A 19264-nucleotide genomic window follows, 5' to 3' on the forward strand; every position below is an offset into this window, starting at 1 on the left:
GGGGAGAGAGGAATAGGGGGTAGAAATTCGCCCGGGAGAGATTTAATATTACCTATATCTGGCACCGAATCGCTGCCAGTACCCGTGGGGAAATCCGATATTCCGGTGGTTTGCATAAGGGGGGTTGAAGGGGGCACAGGGGGGGTTGAGAGAGGGATCGACGACTTTCACTCGTGATATGATTTATCGGTGTAGCGGAGTAACGAGGAATTGAGTTATGGGAAATCGATTGGGACGAGCCTTCGGGGGTCTTTGAGAAATTCGCGGCTCGTTAATCTGTATTGCCCTACCCTTCAACTGCATTCATAACACAATTGAATGTATCTGGATAAATTCATTCTTTAATATGTTTCGTATTAGTGTTCACTGCCTTGCAAATATTTCATTTAATGGTGGGATTGAGTGAGGATTGAATATTGAAATGGGAAGGGAGGGGTATAAATTCAATTTGTTGCTGTCATAGTTTGTAATGGTGGGAGTAGTTTCCAATAATCAATTGAAATGAGATGTTTCGAGTTGAAATAGAGGAGGAGAGTCATTGCAAACTGGATCGCGATTGTAATTGTGGATGGAATTTTGACTTTACAACAAGTGATCGAAATCAGGTGAAACGGATCTCGGGGTTTTTGACTTGATTAGGATTGAAATTTGATTGATTAATATCAAAAGTGATGGTAGCCTAGTGGTTAAATCAGGGGCCTTCAGGGCCTTCAGGGGCCCTCAGTATTTCTCAGCTTGCACACATTGTCAATTCGATTCAAGTAAACTCCGCATTAAAAAAAAAAACATGTTATTGACGGCAATTAATTTATTGATGAATGCACTTAGTAAGAACGTATAATTCAGCTCCATCATCTCACTTATCTCCGTCCCACTCCACTTCGGAAAATATTTTCAAGTCCCTTCTGGGGTTATAACGTGAGCAAAACTTTTTACAAGAAAATATTCGTGGAATTTATGGGAAAACTTGTGCCTTCACTCATACCTATACATTCTATATACAGTGCACATGGTTACCCCCCACCACTGGCTTCTTCCGGTCGTCTGATTCGCGTCCCTTCACCCGCACACCATTTTAGTCGCTGTGACGGTAATTGCTGAAGATGTATCGTCCAACATTTCCCGAAAAAAAAAAACGAAGAAAAAACTTTTATCTCTTTCTCGCGTAACGCTCTTTGGGCTCTCGATTTTTCCACCGGGGATATACAGAAATTTCATGATGGTTATACGTCAAGATATTTTATATATGTGGAGTGTGTGGGTTTAGTATGTATATAGGATACCACGTCAACGAGTCGCTGGGGAAGCATATGCCTTCAACCAACAACCCTCTTCAAGTTTCTTAACGCGAGGCACCTTCAACATGTTACTTACTCCTTTGAGAGTACGCGTGACGATGTGTCAAACGTTTGTGTCAACAGAGTTTCGGTTGAATTTTTCTTCATTCGGGAAAAGAAATGACATTAGATGGAAGTATTATTTCCCTATAGTACTCCCCTAGTTTTATCATTGAGAAATTATTGGAGTTGTTACATTTTCTGGTAGCAATGAATTTCAGGTAGAGTTATCCTATTTCGAATGAACTAATCTGAAAATTATCCAGACACTGGAGGGACTGGAGGAATAGTTTCCTGCGGATCAATGAAGATAAAATTGTTTTCCAAGGCATTTAAGTTGGGGCTGGTAATTCGGGGTCATCTGCGAATCGGGGAATTATTGTTGGCAGGATAAAGTTGGTTAGTAAGGGGCACCGAGGATTTCCGATATTCGATAATGCCCAATTTCATTCAACAAAACTTTCCCGAATTGAGAGAATTGATTCCCCCCCTTTTCTTAAATGCTGTTTGCATTAATTATCCTCAACTTCAATCATTTATTGCTGAAGTTTTCTCCTCCAAAAATCCATTTTTCCTAACTTTTGGCCGCTCGTTCGTACGATAAATCGGATTTATTTGAAAAATTCCAACAATATTTTTCCATTGTCTATTTTTAACTCACCAAAAATGTTTCATCTGCTCTTTTTTTTATCCCAGAGAAATTCAGTTTCACGGTTGATTGACATTTTTCTATCCCATATTTTTTTTCTCCTTCCCTCGCAAACAAAAAATAAATGGTAAAAATGTTGAGTAAAATTGAGGATAAAAAAATTATATTACAGGAGAGAGGGGGAGGAAAAAAAAAATAAAAGAAATCGAACTGAAAACTCGAGTCTCTATGTAGATGAATCTATATATTTGTGTGTGTGTTGCCGACTAGAGCGTTGTTTAATCCGCTTATTCGTGAAAAGGGTAGAGTGGGTTGCGGTGGATCGGTAGATCGGGAGGATTGCCGCTATACCCTGTGGTACACCATCACACACACATTATCCACCAGACAAAAACGTATCATAATAAACGCGATCTAAAAAATTTTACATTCCGCGCTTTTTTACCCCTCCAAAAAGCAAAATAAATGAAATGAATAAAAAAAAAACCGTTGATAATGAAAACATTGAAAAAGAAAAAAAAAATACTGGGCGTGTTTATTATTTTTAGATAAACAATTTTCCCGGTATTGTTATGGGAGAGCAAATATTTTGAAACATAAAACATTTTACGAGTTTTAATTAACGTGCATGATCCGTCGGTGTATTTCATATCTGTCCGCGTTCTGTTTTTTTATCATCCCGAGATAATTCCATATTTATGGAAATCTGGAAATCGTAAAAAGAGTAATTTGTCGCCACATGCTGCCCCGCCATACTCTCTCATTACTCCACTAAATTCATTAACAGAGGAATACGGTTACTATTTTACGAGATTAGGTGGAATATTGCCAATTGTTTCAACCGAGGGATGGGGTAAATTTGATTAACGGATTTACGCAGTCTTTTGAGTGTTGCAAAAGCATTTCAACGAACTGAGACAAAACCAAAGCCAGAAGGAATGAATCATAAGTTTGAATTGGCTCGAAACTTCTTCAAATTGAATATTTCCCTCTCCCCCTCGGCTTGGCTTTCAATTTCAACTGTATTACAACGACTAATTGAAGGAGAAAAAAAAATCTATCCGTTTGGTTTTTACATAAAGTCTCCGAGAAATATTTTAATGAATAAAAAATTCATCCGCTCCTAAAAATTCCACCAAAAATCTACTCGACTGAATTCCGCAATTAATTTCCTCAAGCCCCGACACGCGATCAATTGCCTAAATGATCAATCCCAGGAACACAACACACACTAAACACCCAATTACCGACATTCTGACCTCTCCACCATTCCAAATACTAGATGTTTTTTATCGAGACCAAATTATCCCCCTAAAATCCCGTGAATCCCCGGGATATAAACAAAAAAAAAAAGGAAATCCCTAAAAACCCCGACGAAGACGTTAAGGAACAACCACTCAACAAGTGAATACGCAAAAAGCATCGAAAAAAAAAAAATGGCGCTCAAGCCGAGATGTAGTGGCTGCCACTCCAATTTTCCAGAAAACCCATTAGAAAAAATCCAAACGGAAGAAATGATAACATTAAGAGTGTTATTGCGGTCACGCATGAGCCATAAAAGTTTTGCTGAGCTTTCTCTCATTGGTGGTAAGTGGTTGGACATTGGAAAGCATACGCGCATTGCACCTGGCTAGTCACTAACAGCACGTCCACAACAGGGAGAACCAAAAAGACTAGAGGGAGAGGTAAAGGGCCAGTTGGAAAAGCCCATGGACAACATATACACACTAGGTATGGACGACACTCTGCAGAGGCACGTATAACCGTCGACATTTACGACACTATTAAGTTTATTACAACCGCAGGAGCGCACCCCAACGGCTTCCATACCCTGAAAATCGGCCGAATGCACGAGATGCCCTCCTCTCCCTCCCCCCCTTCCTCCCTCTTCCTCCCTCTTCCTCCCCCTTCCTCCCTCTTCCTCCCTCGTCCTCCCTCGTCCTCCCTTGTCCTCCCTCATCCTCCCTCATCCTCCCTCATCCCCCTTTTTCCCCCCTCAGCCATTCCACCCATGACACCCACCCCATCCACTTCACCCCCTTCTCCCCCTCGTTCACCCACATTCATCGATATATACACAATGGATTTTGCCCTGCCATACGCGCACCTTTACTACTGCACGAGATCCAGTAGAGTTGTGAGAACACCATGGGCCACTATACCCTTTTCTCTACTAATGCCCAGTATCGAATTTCGATTAATCGATTCGCGAGCCAGAGCACCATTACGCGGTGGCACACACACCGGCTTCAAGACCATTAATAAAATGCCTTAATATTGTAAAGAGGAGAGAAATTTTGTTCGGTATAACGCTATCCCTTCGGTATCTTTGGTTTTTATGGTCATTCGGTGGTAGATTCGTTTGGGTGATGGGAGATATTTTCAAGTGTTGAGAGCTCTTTTTGGGTTTTGGGTTAATCATTTCTTTGGATTGAGGATTTTTTTAAGTGGATATCTATCAAAATCTACCGGTTGTCATTTCTGGAAATTTAGAGAGAATTCTTCGGGTAGAGGTTCCTTTCACGAGATAATTCAAATAATTATCAATATTTGTATTGAAGTATGAAAGGTAGATGATGGGAAAAAGCATAAAGGATCGCCGGAGTTTTTCATCCCCTTTTTTTTATTCCATTGCTTTTTGAGATTTCAATTCAGCGATGCTAGAGGGCGGAAATTCGTGGAGCTGATGGGGATTTACGGTTTGAAGATTTTTTTTATTTCGGTGAAGGGCTTACATGGGATGTCCAAGTGATAAGAATCGATCCCCGCAAAAAATCAATCAATAAATGAAAAAAAAACATTGAAAAGATTGAGTACTAAATCCCAGAATGGGAGTTATGAATATTTTCGCGGTATCATTAATTGCACCGAACCTTTCTCGACTCTTGGAATATTGAACTCATGAGATATATTTCGCGAGATTTCAGTACTCAGAATGATTTTCCACTGGGTACTATTCTCCTTATGGATAAATTTACATTGATGCATCATTGAAGAAGGGAATTTATAGCAGATAGACTCGTGTGGAATTGACTCGTCAGTTCAATGAGATAAAAGTCAACGTCATCTTAAGATGGCTCGAACATGACGTCAGTTGTAATTACCGATGCTGTTCGCAAATCGCATTTGCAATAAATAACTTTGAGGAAATCTGCTGCTTCCCCAGGAGTCAGACATTTCCACTAAAATCTTAATGATTTCAACGAGCGTTCACTATCATTCCGGGAATATCGAAAGGGAATAAAAATTCTTCTCGGAAGCATCATCACGAATTTAGGGACTTCATGTCGGCTCTGGAAGTTGATTATTTAATGTACCGCTGTAATTGTGGCTCCATTTGAAACAATCACCACTGAAATCCTGGATATTTCAGCCCCAGAGACAGACGGGTTAATCGAGTCCATGATTTCAATCCTAGAATTACCTATCTTTATCACATATTTTCATCTTGCACATTCATACTGCAATTGTCTCACAAATTAATGATTCAATAAACCAATATCTCAAGAAAAGGCGAGTCGATCTCGTCGATTTTTTTCTCAGCCATAATGAATACTTCAAGCTTCAAATTCAGACCTGACCCATCAAAAACCCATCCACTGATCACGAAATATCGACGAAATATTTCACACTCCGATATCGCGATACCAGGAGCAACACTTTGCCTCATTGAATATAAATGTTTCATGAAATTCTCGGTGCAGTAATCGATCAGAATACAATAGCAATTACTCTCTCATCTCGATCGCGACATATATATCACTGATAAGAGTAAATATGTACAACCCCTCGGCGGTCTTCACATTTAGAAAAAATATGGAGGGGAAAAAATGATGAGATGAGAAAAAAAAAACCGGGTGAGGAGCTCCTGAAGGCGAGGTTGCATTTATTATACAGAACAGAATACGTTGGAAGAATAAACGAGAGAGAGAGAGAAAGATAGAGGGGGAGAATAAAGAGAGAGAAAATCGGTGGGGAGGAGAGCTGGAAGCAGAAGGAGCTTGAATTTGCATAATTGTTTTCAGTTTACCTGCCCGCCTCTCGCTAATGAAGAAAAATACATCCAACGGCGTTGTATATGTATATATTTTATTTCTCTCTCACTCCATCCCAAAACCCGAGGTTATAACGTTCGGCAAAAGCTCCTGGCGATAGTGCACAGTTGGTAAATACCAGGGCGATTTTCCACACTTCCACAGAGGTGGAAAGTTAAGTTTATAACTGTGGCCCAGAGTTAATGCACCGAGCTTTGTATTTATGCGTCTCGCAATTTTATCGTGTTAACATCTAATCGTCTTAGGGCCCGCACCGCTTCAATCCTTTTTTTATTGAGGGTAATTAATTTTTTTAAGTCAGCCAGGACACTTAAGTGGATTTATTCTGATTTTAATTATTGATTTAGCTGGAAAATTATTGGATACGGTGGACGACTTGGAGGGATTTTTTTTTGTTTTGTTAAATGTTTGGGAGAGGGGGGTTCTTGAGGGCGATAATTTTTTAGATTAATTGATATTCGGTGATTTATTATTAATGTAATTTAATCAGTCAGGGAAAAAGGAGAGGATTTTTTAAAGGTTCATTAAATTTTTGGGAATTAAAGTGCCGAATAAATTGATAATTAATAGAAATTTGAATCAATTACGGGTTTTTAATGATTAAGATATTTCCACTGGACGATTTTGGAAATGGATTTTTCATTTCATCCATGAAATTAACAATTTTTTTTATTTTCAATGTTTCCATTATTTTAAATCAGAGTCTTGCGATGACAAAGAACTTTGAGTGGTTCGTTAAAAACTTTGAAATGTCGAATCTAGAGTGGCAGAGACAATCCTCCCTCAATTGTTCCCCGAGATATGAGAAAAAAAAAATTTTATCTACTCGTGGAAACTTATTTTTTTAATTATCCGGAGGAGTTAGCCACGTTATGAGAGGCATTAACGAATTTATGGAGTTAGAAGAGCTCGTGATAATCCACCTACGATTCACGATTTAATCCCCATTTACCAAATAATTTCATAACTCATTGCAGCTCGTTGACCCAAAAAAACTTATCTCTCTCATTTTTTTCCCCAAAAAATTCACGGTAGCAATAATTCCCAATATTTCCCTCCAAATAGATAATCCAATCGATACTGCCGGTAACTGATCCCTCAAACAAAATTTAAAGCTGCTTAAAAAAGTCCCAAAATCCCCCCACAATATTTTCCATACAATAATTATTAATCTCCACGTTATCCCTCAGTGACCCCAACAAATGACTCCTCAACAGCTCTAAATCACGGGTCCACTATCTCAATTCACCACCCATCGACAAATCCCGCAAATCCCCCGAAATCATCTAATTATTCACCTGAGATAGTTTCATCATCTCAATCTCCCCCAAAACATTAACACAGACATTCGAGGATTTTCAACCCCTGACGTGAGCCCCGAGTCGCGAAAAAGACGTAAGCAAAAACGATTTCCACGATTTTATAAATTCCGCGAATTCAGCAGAAGAAATAGTGCATAAGTGCGGAAAAGAGGGAAAACTGGGGGGAGAGGGAGACCCTCGAAAATCTTGAATCCTACGTCAAATTACTTTTGTGCCGACACCGTAAACCAGTCTTCTGTAGAAAACCCCGCCTGTCTTCTCTTCCCCCTTTTTGCAACCCCCCTATTCACCCCCTATTTACCCCCTATCCGACCCACTCGTGGTTCGCTAGCCCACCCCTCCTATTTCATCCCCTCTACCTTCTATTTTACCCCCTCACTTCATCTACATCACGGACTCTCTCATCCGTTTTCCTTTGTCCTTATGTACTTCAGCCCTATCCCTCCAACTTCCATCCTTCAACTTCAATGTACATATCTATATACTCGGCACGTTTTCACGACCTTTTGAAGGGGTGAATGGTGAGGGAAATTGGGGGTTGAGGGGGTGTAGAAGTAAGCTCGAGTCTTCCGCCAAATCAACCCGGCAAATTGGAGCTTGCAAATGATCTGTCTTAAAGATTTCACTAATTGCGTGCTGAGAGCGGAATAAAAAGGGGGGAGAAACGAAAACTCATGACTGACTTTTTCTTCTTCATTTTTTATCGTCGATTCTCTTACTGATAATCTTCGGAGTTTTGGATATTTCGCCATTTTTATTTTTATACCCGGTGGAAATATTTTACGCGATTTCGACGGCTCACGTGGAGAAGAAAATTCACGGAAAATTGTGGGAGACTTACGTAAATATTTCATTTTTCGAAATTTTTATGTTACTATCGTATATTTTTTTTGTAACGTCAAGTGAAAATTGAGGGTTTTTGAATTTTTACTGAACTATTGTCATAAAAAATTGTTACATTCGTAATTTTTTATATATTCCGATATTTCGAAAAACATAATTGATAAATCAAGTATTCAGCAATTAGTCGATTGGCAGACTGTCAAAGTGCATTCTTCTAAAATTAAAAAATGCTAATCAGAAATAAATTAATTTTTTCAAAACCACGAATTTGCCATTAAATCTCATAATAATTAAATAATTTTCAACAAACACTCATCAATTCACCCAGCGACAATTTAAATAAGAACACAAAAAACAATAACAAATTAAATTATACAAAAAGGAGCTATAAAAATTCGTTAAGGGAAGAATAATTTCAAAAATTTCACTCAGAAAAATTCTCAGGGCCCTGAAGGCCATATTAAACACTAAATAACGAAGAAAAATGGGAAATGAAAAATAGTCGATAAAATGAGAATAATAAAAACGGTAATTATCCAATATAAACCCATTACGCGGCATTAATCCTCAATTTTTTCCCGGGCAATTTAAGTTTCAATGAATTCCAAGGTGCTCACTAAATAATAATGGGATATTAATGGGAAATTGGTGGGGGGATGAGTAGACCAGTGCGATAAGGCACTTATCGGATAATTCAATTACCGGATCTTGAAAGCGTTATCTATACAGAAGTACCATTGTCTCTAAACCCATGCCCAGTGTCCCCTCCTGATATATATTATCCGGACATTCATCGAGGAAGGGGGAAACTATAACCGATGTATTATCAACTCTCTTTTTCGTTTGGTCGCACCCCAAACCGAGTGAAAGTGATGGAAAAAAGATTAAAACATTCTCGATAAATTTCGAGGGAAAATCCAGGGTGAACCGATGCTCGTCGACTGGAATGCAGATACGAACGTGTTTGGATGCATCAGGAGACATTCACGGGTCCAAGGGGTTAAACCTGTATATATGTGGTGAATTTTCCCCTCGGAAAACCCCTTGGTTCAACCCCTAAACTACTATCGCTCACAGATAACGTGGAGACCTAATCCCAGGGCATAAATTTTCGCAGGTGAGGGAAAACCCGTGGCAAAATACCGGAAACTTACCTTCAAGGACATGTCGTGAATTTATTGGAAGGGAATGTTTATCTTTGTGGAAATAAGAAAACGTATTGAGGGGAAAATCTATTATTATTCTTTGGGAACAACTCACGAGCGAAACAGTAAAGCGGACAGTGTTCTTCGATTCGTTTTCGGGCAATATCTCGTAATCTGTTGCAGATAGGAAAATATTTGTAATGATATTTTTTCTATATCTCGATTAGTTCTAGGAAAAGGATATTAATGAAAATTTTTGTAACACCCATAGATTTGGAGATATTTCGCGAAAACTGATTTTATCGGCTCTCTAATGAATTATCAGAGCGTCGGGGAGAAACGCGTGTTCAGTCGTCGATATCTCGAGATCGGTAGAGTGGAATTCTATTCTCAAAATTGCGTTTTGAAGATATTTATTTATGCTTTAAAATGAAAAAATATAATTTCAAATTACTCAATCCGTTCAGGAAATATGAAGTGTTGAGTAATTCTCGTACAAACTTAAACCATTTTGCGAGTCAATGAGGACAATTCCTTCTTGGATTTCCTCAGTTTTGAGAATAAATTCAATGACGCAGTAGAATTTCCTAGTTAATGAAGGAAAACATTGAAATTATCTTGTGTACCGCTTTTTCCGCGAAGCAATCGATCGATCAGCGCGAATTTTCCAATGTCTCGTGTAATTTCTAGAATTTCCAATTGGCTCCATTCAATGACTCAAATCATTATCCAAGAAAAAAATGAAAAAACGACTACTCACTCTTTAAAATCACCAAAATTATTATTTCTATCGAATCCCCCGAAGGTCTGATCATCGAAGAGATGCATTCCGGACTCGTACGGCGAGCAATTCATAAGAAGACTCTGGAGCCTCATCTTTCCAGAAAATAAAATCCCTACACTCGATAAAACTCCACCCACAGCTGTACAAAAATCTCGCTATAACAATTGCGGTATAAAATCGCGGGGCGATTGAATCAAGTGCTTAAAAAAAGAAAAACTGTCGAATTTTTGGAATGAAACAGGCGATGAGAGTCGCGCGACGGTTGAGCGGAAACTGGCGAAAAATTGGCGGATAGTCGTTGAAATGAAACAAAAATTTCGAATAAAAGGCAATACAAATCGAGAGATATTCGTCCTCGGGTATTATATTGTCCCCTCTCTCTTAAATTTGTTGACGCCAGGTATCACATACAGGGATTAACCCACACAGCGACGAGAGAGACTGAAAAAGTCAGAAAGCCAAACACTTGATGCTCCCAATGGGGAATTATTATTTGGTGATTCCCCTGGGGTCTCGAATAACACTGGTATTATGATTTTTTTTTGCACCCACTCGAGTCTTGCAATAATAAAAGACCCTTTATTTTCGACGATTACGTAATTCCGTAAATGGAATGTTTGAATAATCCCTCGGAAATGTGAGGGGGGAAATTAATTGGGCGAATTTGGATTTTTGGGATTTTAGTTCGTCCCTGTGACGGACTGCGATTTCAGGCTGCCTCAAAGACAGCAGATTATGAGATTTTCAATTGCGGGACAGAACGGAATAATTTTGAGGGTCGCGAATTATTCTACTCCGAGAGAATTAATATTGCACTTGAGATTTTTCATAACGACAAGATGACGCGAAACTTCTGTAGAATTTTTATTGACGATTCATTTGATTTTTTTATATAATTTTAATAATTTTATATTTTCAAGTCCAATAAATCGAAAGGTGGATATTCATAATTCAATTAAGATTTAATATGATTGTCAAAGTCATCTGAATTTCCAATGATGTGAGACTCAGTTCAATTTAATCGCACTCTCTCCCAGGAAATGATATTTTGACATTTCAACATCTCCTGAACCAATCCACTAAATTAAACATTTTCTTTATTACTCTGAAGATAATGAAAAAATCGTGAAAATGAGACCATTACCATGAAATTTCACAGTTGCATTTGCGATTATACGTCATCCTCCGAGGCATTAAAACGGGTATTTCCATTTTAATTTCAAAGAGTGGAGATTATGGTTTTTCAAATTGCGGGGCAGAAAGAAATATTCTGAACGCACACATCCCGGTATTATCAACTCTAAAAGTATAATAAATTCCTTTTTAAATTGCCCAATCCGAACGAAATGAGTAAAGCAGTGAGAAACTGGTAAATTCCATTGAGTGAATTAGACTGAATGATAAAATATCGAGTGGTGAAATTTATCCCTAAAATTCTTCATCAGACGAATATTAACAAGTTAATAGTTCCGAATTTATGGGAATTCATCTCATAAATTTGCACCGCTCACGACAGACCTCTAATATCGCTGTAACGACGTTAATTTACTATTGGGTTATTTATCGATAGTTTAATGACTCCATGGAGTGGTTATGAAATAGGGTATTGTCAGTTTGATGTGTCTAGGCTGTTTCGTCTTTCACGCCATCTCACATGAGCCGAATAACACGAATACAGCTGGACACGGTGGCTCGATCATGCGCTTGGACAGTTCAGCTCAGCTCAGCTACACCCCCCAACAGTAAATCATACAACATCGAGGCCCATTAAACATCTCCAACGACGCTTAACCGAGTCACGTATGTGTGCTCCATGGGGTATCTACATTATTGTACTTTTTATTTGCCGCTATTTTATATTTCCGGGCGTATACTATCAAATTTTTCACGCCACCATCACTTACAACTCGCAATTTTACAGCGCATTGAGAAAATTTCATTGCTTTATTTACCCTGGCATTGAAATTTTCACTTCCTCCTTCAAATCCACATTATCTACTTTTTTTTTCAAGTTTTTTTTGAAGAGCTTTTTGTGGAGTTCTTGGAGATAAAAAATGACATTTTTATTGACTCGATGGTTTAAGCTGGAATTTTTCATTTTTTTAATGAGTTGTAATTTATTTCTTATTTTTTTTTCTACAGAAAAATATTCGAGACAACTCAGTCAATATATAAATTGTTAATTGAAGAATCAAGGATTTGATTTATTAAATAGAATTTCAAAGTCAATTAGTTCATTATTATGATTTATTCTATTTTTTGTCTTGAGTTGTCAGAAATTTTTCGAAAAAATCAGAAATGTCTGAAAACTCATAAGGATCATTAGAAAATGATGCCTTATCTAAAAATGAAAACTCCTCAAAACCTCTCGCATTGTTTCCTCAATTTTCCAACCTACAACCTGAATTGTTGTTCCGTAATCTCCAGGAAATGAGAAAACATTAAAACCCAGTAATCGCAATGCGTAAAGCGAAAACTCCACTCTATTCCTCTCGACCAACTTTTATATCAAATTTGAGTAACAAAGAGAAGGAGATTTACTCATATTCCCTCCAGTAACATTAGTTTATCCGAGTAAACTTCATTGGAATCTCGTCTTTCATGGCATCCCAAAAGTTTATGTCACAGTGCACGTTTGCCAAGAGAGAGATCCTGGGTACATCATAAGAACCCAGAGCGATCCTGCGCGGAAACTCCCGGACTAACAAGAAAGTAGAGGGGAGGGAAAAAAAGAAGAAAAAAAAAACAGCCACATATATATAAATACCCTTATGTACTATACGCGATACAAGAGGAGAGGTTTAGAAACAATGTACATGGCACTTTGCCAGGCCAACACGCCGACGAGGCTTTTCCAACCCCCTCTTCAACAAACCCCTGGGCCCATTGTCCAAACCCACCAAGCACTGGGGTTTCTATATCAGATTCCATGCGAATCTGCGAGCCAACCGGAAGAGTCAGATGTCCGAAATTTCGAGAGGGTTTCGATGCTCGATTCTACTCCTTCCACATCTGCGGATCATATTTCGATAGGTCTTGACGTTTTAATACTCATTGCATTCTCCCATTCGAAATATAAATTTGAGAAATGGATTTATTCCTTATTCTCCTTATTCAGGACGGATTTTTATGATTCCTTGAATAATATCGGATGCCCTATTGACGATTTCGATACTCTAGTTTCATTTAAAATAATAATTACTATACTTAATTACTATACTATACTATTACTTAATTCCCACTGCCTAAAAATGAATAATAGTCGGTAGCTTTATCATTACCCACCCCCAACCCCCCGCAAAAAATCCCAATTACTGCTCACTAGCTAGAGATCACTAGAGGTCATTGCGATACAGATAGATTCGGTAGATTTAAATCCAAACTAGTGCATCCAGTAAATTTCCACCGACTAACGATAGATGATCGTCGGTAGATTTATCATTATCCGCGTAAACATTTCGCCGGAGCAAACAACCGTCAAAGTAATTTACCAAAGTAAGACGCATTAAGTAATCGATACAACTTAAATCCCCGCCAACCACTGGAAATAATGTTACACACGCGGAATGGCACGTGACGCATGATATGTTGTATACACTGTGCAAGCAAGTTTACTTGACTAATCCCGCAACAACAATAATACGAGGATGCTCGTTAGCCGGTGTACCACCGACGGGTAATGGTGGTAAGGGGCCTTCGAGTTTGGTATCACCAACTAAACGGATATATATACCATTATACAATGTACATATTCGTACACATGTGCACGGTGGGTGGGAAGGGATGGGTTGAAAGGGGGTTGGGGGGGGTGGTAATATATACAGTAGGAAAGAAGGGAATGGGGTAAAATGAAAGGAGAAATATAGGACCTCAGTTTGAAGACAAAGAGGTATTATATGCACACTGAGATGGCTTACGCTGGAGGAGACAGAATTTATCAGATAAATGCGTGCAGAATTAATTAGTTAATTAATTAAGATTTTCCGGGGACTTGAGGGAATTGTAAAGTTTCAGCTGCAATGTTGCCGGCGGTGGAGTTATTTATGGGGGGAAATTGTAATTCACGCGTGTAATTGCAGATCGAGGGGGTTGATAGGTTTTCTCTGATTTTTTGCGTGGGTTTTTTTTTTCTTTTTTTTTTTCATCGAATGTGACGGGAATTGGCCGGGCAAAATTCATCGAGGCAATTGGCAATTTTCAAGGTCATTTGATATTCTTTGGGGGGAGCAAAAAAAATGGATGAACTCGAACGCGTTTGTTGTCGACTTATTTGGTGACGGGGTAGTGCATTTTATTTCATTCTCGTGTTTGAAATCAATACGTTATGGCAACGGTAATGCAGATATAAAAATAGATTGCAAGTGAATGTTCTGGTGTTTTACGATTTCACGTTGGGGATTATATAATTGAAGAGGATAAAAACAGTTTGAATGACACGTGTTATTTGATTCTATTCTAAAATATAGGGAAAAAGTGCATTTCTCTCGGTTCAGGTTTAATCCTGTTAAATATTTGATTTCATTACGCTGGCGTTTGAGAGCTCGGATAAAATTTTATTTTACGTCCCCTTGGCTCCACTCTATTCAAAATTCCCATCATTTTTGCATTCTCGTTGTTATAAATCGATTGTCCTCTTTATTCCAATTTGACGGCGATGTTCTCAACATTTATGAACAATCATTAATTATTTTCGGAATGGAGGTTCATCAAAAAGTTGAAAAATTATTCTTTCAGCTATTTTTTCATATTTATTCAATATCTTTTTTTGAGCTTCTCTTAGCGCATAAAAAATCGCGGAGGTTCAATTTATTCTCGTCTGATTGCACCTTCGAAACGGAAGTTTGTGCTTTTTTTTTTCTGGTAATTCTTAATGGATTTTTCGCTTCGCCTTATCAATCCTTGCGGGAAAAAATGGGAGTTAATGGTAATGACATTTTTTTTCTCATCTGAAACTTTTAATTCACCGTGACAATTTTTTTTCAATCGAATTCCCATTGAAAGTAACGAGTCAGATAGAATGGGGGTTTGAATATACCATTTTGTTCTATACTGATAAAACCAGAACTCTGAATACATCGACCCCTTGGATTAAAACGTGTCCCATTCTGGGCATCACCCTACCCTCCCCCTACACCTCATTCTCTATCCAAACTATCGGTACATATATATAGGGTAGTATATTTCAGACCAGAGAGCCCGTAGATTAAAACACGAACTCATCGGCTGGATTGCCATTGGAGTTCGGGTGAGAGGCGATAAAAAAAAAAAATTTTCACCGGAGAATGAGAGAAATAGGGTGAAGAAAATATCCATTCGACGGATGTATTCGTTGGTCGTGACAGGAATAATCCTGGCCTCTGTTTTCGTTACGTTGGAGAGAGTTCAATAAAAAAAAACATTAAATTTTTGACAACGCTAAATTTACGTAAAAAGTTATCATCCAATTTCAAATTTTTCATTTATTTTTCATCAACTTCGTTGAAAATTTCACCGAATTGACACATTCTCACAATCTCACCAAAAAAAACCGTAAAAATTCCGTAATTTTCCGTTATTTCCGGATTCTCCAAAAATAAAAAAAGTAGATAATCTAAAAAATGCAACAAAATGGTTAATAATTTATTAACCAATGAAAAAATAATTTATTTCTCGAGCGCACCGATTCACTATTGAATCTGATAATAATGAAATAATTGCCAACAAGACGCTTATCATTTTAGATAATAATTTTATGATCTAACAACGAAATTCAAGTCTTAATTGCAACTATACGTCAATTTGAATAAAGACATGTCCATATTGCTAGGTAAATTCCTCTCGGGAGTTGCCGCATTGATTTTTACGACTTTACCAACACGAACCGCGAGTTATTCGGCATTCAGAGAATTATAATCACGAATGTGTGGAATTGAATGCATATGTTGGGGGGTTAGGCAGGTGGAAAGATCAACAGCATTGCCAGAATTTCACGAGTTCCAAAGGTGACGATTTGCCACTACTGGAGGGACTCGAGTAGAGAGGCACGTACGGAATATAACCAGAGTCGCGGTAGAATTACGGATTACTCGATACGAATCGAATTCCAGTTAGTGACAGTGAATCATGATTGAGTCGTTTCCATTGAGTGTACCTGTTCGTTTCAAGTACATGAGTTCCGGTGAGGATTGCTCTAATGAAGTGGAATAAGGAGATAAGTTGAGGCATTCGAATTTGGGTTTTGCCTGTGCATGCATTTCACCCCAAAATTTGGCGTCTTCATTGCCAAATATCTGGCGAGCAAACGGTCCAATTGTCACGATTTTTCTGCCTGATGCAGCTTCCACGGATATCTTTAAAATGGCAGGAATTCCTTCGAAATTCATTCACCCGATTTTTAGATATTCGAAATTCAAATTGATATCGATTTTTTTGGCGGAAAATCAGGGAAATTTTAATGATATCTATTCATTTTTTGATAAAATTCAGAATTTTTCAATTGAACTACTCTGTGGGGATTAAACAATTAATTTCTAATATTTAATTTCGTTTAGTCGGTCTTTCAGAATTCGAGTCAATGTCACTCCCCTACAAATGGCTGACATACTTCCTGGTGAATTGCATACTATTTCAAACAAATTACAGGGAGAGAGAATTTCGACAAAAAATTGGAAACATGATAAAAAATATCTCGAGTGAAAAATAGCGGTGCAATTTCAGCCGAATATTTCTCTCCGTGTAAAATCATGTATTTAACGCACATCCGTCTTTCGCGATGAAGAATCACTGATGTAGCTCTGAGAGTTACTAGGTACAACCATCGTATCAGTTACGGAGATAACCTCAGCCCACGTGACCTCTTTATTCTTATCGAGCCGCTGCGCACAGATATACTGAAACGAGTCGTGTGCGGCGAGCGAGAGACGATAAATAAGGAGTTTGGTTCTCTATTTTTTTTTTTTCACCCAGCTCTCCCTTTTTTTTCCTTCAACTCGAGAAAACGAGACTCTGCCAGAGCTCTTTTCTTCGAGTCTGCATCCCATTGAAAATTCAATCCGTATATCCGGCGTATGCCCGCCTCCTACTTCTTCCACTTCTGCCGCCTAAATTGATGGGAAAACCATATATTTAAATCCACCGATACTTTGAGTAATTTTTTTCTAACCGATTTAAAGAACAGTAACCGCAAAAGAGCCATTACTCGCAAAAAGTTTGAAATGTCGCGGTGCTCAAACGGCGATAACTCGGGATCGACAGAGTGAATATCTCGGATGCTCCGCCATTTTCGAGATAACTCTGCACTCTTAAAGATGAAAAAAAAAAATAATCTCATTCGGCCCGTTGAGTTGCGATATATCGAGGGTTTTTAGCTCGTTTTGACTGTTGGAAAAATGAATTTTTACCCCATTTTGCACGAACACCTGGGTTATCTGGTATTTATTTGCTCGTTTTACATTAATGATAACTTCACTCGCGGATGCATCACTTATTCATCAATGTCTCCGCGTTCATCTCAGATTTTCTCTCATACATATAAACGACAATTCACTTCACCCCATGACTTTTCGTCTCGTAAATACTTAATTCAACCGGGTTGAAATCTCGTTGAGTATCACCCCACCTCCTCACTTCTAACCTTAGTACCAACACAAGATCATCCTTGTGTACATAACCTCTACCTCTTCACCACTTCTACCCTCACCCCTCTCCACTCACCCCCTCTAACCACCCAATTCCACCCCGCGAGCTGGGGTTTTACCCTTCTCTTATCCACTTTCAGCACAACCCTCATGGGAATCGGTGTCGTCGTGCCATGGCATATTATACGTTTCGGTTGACGTAGTAGACGGTGCAATGCACATAGCAGTACATTTTATAACATTTCGTGACGATCGCTCGGGTAATAGGTTTTCACACTTCTTTTTTTTTTCGGGCTATTTTTCAGTGCGGGTGATATGGAATGGGAGAGTTGTTGTGCACTTCGGGGGCTAGATTATTTTGGTATTTTTGGGGTTTTGTGGCGGGAAATGACATTTTGAGGGTTGATTTTTAGGGGGAGGGGAGACAGTAGTTGTGAGAGGAATTTGGGTAATTTACGGCATTTGAATCGGGGGTTGAACATTTTTTTGGAATGTTCAACCCCGAAATGGATATCATGAAAATTCAGAGGGTTTTCGCGGATATCTCCGAATCTAGGAGACATCGGAGAGTTTTTATGAGAACCTTTTTTGTAGAGCAAAAGGAGACTTACAAAAAAGCCTAGATGAAAATTTCGCTGTCTGCAATCACCTGAGATATATCCGATGAAAACTGATTTGATACATAATCTCAACGATGTTACATTATTCATCCACAAATGAAGTTGTGACAATTCCATCACAAATTCCAATGATCTAACAATTTCATAATTACACCCCAGTCAAGTGCGCAGTATGACAACACTTTAGTGGTTGGTCACTGTTTGTTTGCCCCTGGCCCCCCCACTAAATTAATGGCTTAATAAGTGGCTCAAAGTTGCAACTAAATCCGATCTACTAAATCTTGGCAAGAAGCGAGCACTGTTATTTGCATCGGTAATTTAGTTAGTCGGTAGTTGCTCGGTGCCTTCCTCTTTGCCCTCCCCTCATCACCATTGCCCCCCACCAACCGCCCACCCCCTTTTCCACCCCGTGGACTCTTCGGAGAGGAGCCGGTCCCCCCAGTGGATATAACCGTCCTAGTCCTGCGATGCAAAGTGGCATTGTCGTCCCCAAGTTGTCGACGTTGTTTCACTCTATATGTGTTAAAACGCCTTTAGTCCTCTCATCACCTGGCCCCCTCCCCCCGACCCCTACATTTATATGTATATATGTATATATGTATATATATAATGGCGGGGAGGGATAGCAGAGGCTCGTTAACGGCCGCGAAAACTGTACGCTCGGCTGAACATTGACCTTCCATCGTCGAACTCAGTAATTAACGATCGATAGCTTTTGGAACATCCAGATTTAATTGGAAATATGCACATGTGATTTTCAATATTTTTGGTGGATTTCGTTGGGTTTAACTTGTACAGTACTTCCAACGATATTTCCAGGGGAGATTGCGAAAAATTTATGGAGCTCAAACGCATTTTAATGATCATTTTTTTGTCGTGGTTACGAGTTTGTT

General features: G+C 38.7%; 1 protein-coding gene across 3 annotated transcripts in view; it reads right to left on the bottom strand.

Annotated features, from left to right (window-relative positions):
- LOC105263895 (CUGBP Elav-like family member 1) overlaps positions 1-19264 on the bottom strand; it is a 101361-nt gene that overhangs the window by 58187 nt on the left and 23910 nt on the right. Inside the window, exon 1 of one of the 3 annotated variants that reach the window (XM_011300389.1) lies at positions 10112-10411. The exons of the other annotated variants lie outside the window; for them this stretch is intronic. Within the exon in view, the coding sequence (XP_011298691.1) occupies positions 10112-10227 (116 nt within the window). The 5' untranslated portion in view covers positions 10228-10411. Of the gene's footprint in view, positions 1-10111; positions 10412-19264 lie in introns of those variants that run through there. 3 annotated transcript variants of the gene reach the window in all.

The sequence above is a fragment of the Fopius arisanus genome, unplaced genomic scaffold, assembly GCF_000806365.1.
Source record: "Fopius arisanus strain USDA-PBARC FA_bdor unplaced genomic scaffold, ASM80636v1 scaffold00017, whole genome shotgun sequence".
NCBI lineage: Eukaryota > Metazoa > Arthropoda > Insecta > Hymenoptera > Braconidae > Fopius > Fopius arisanus.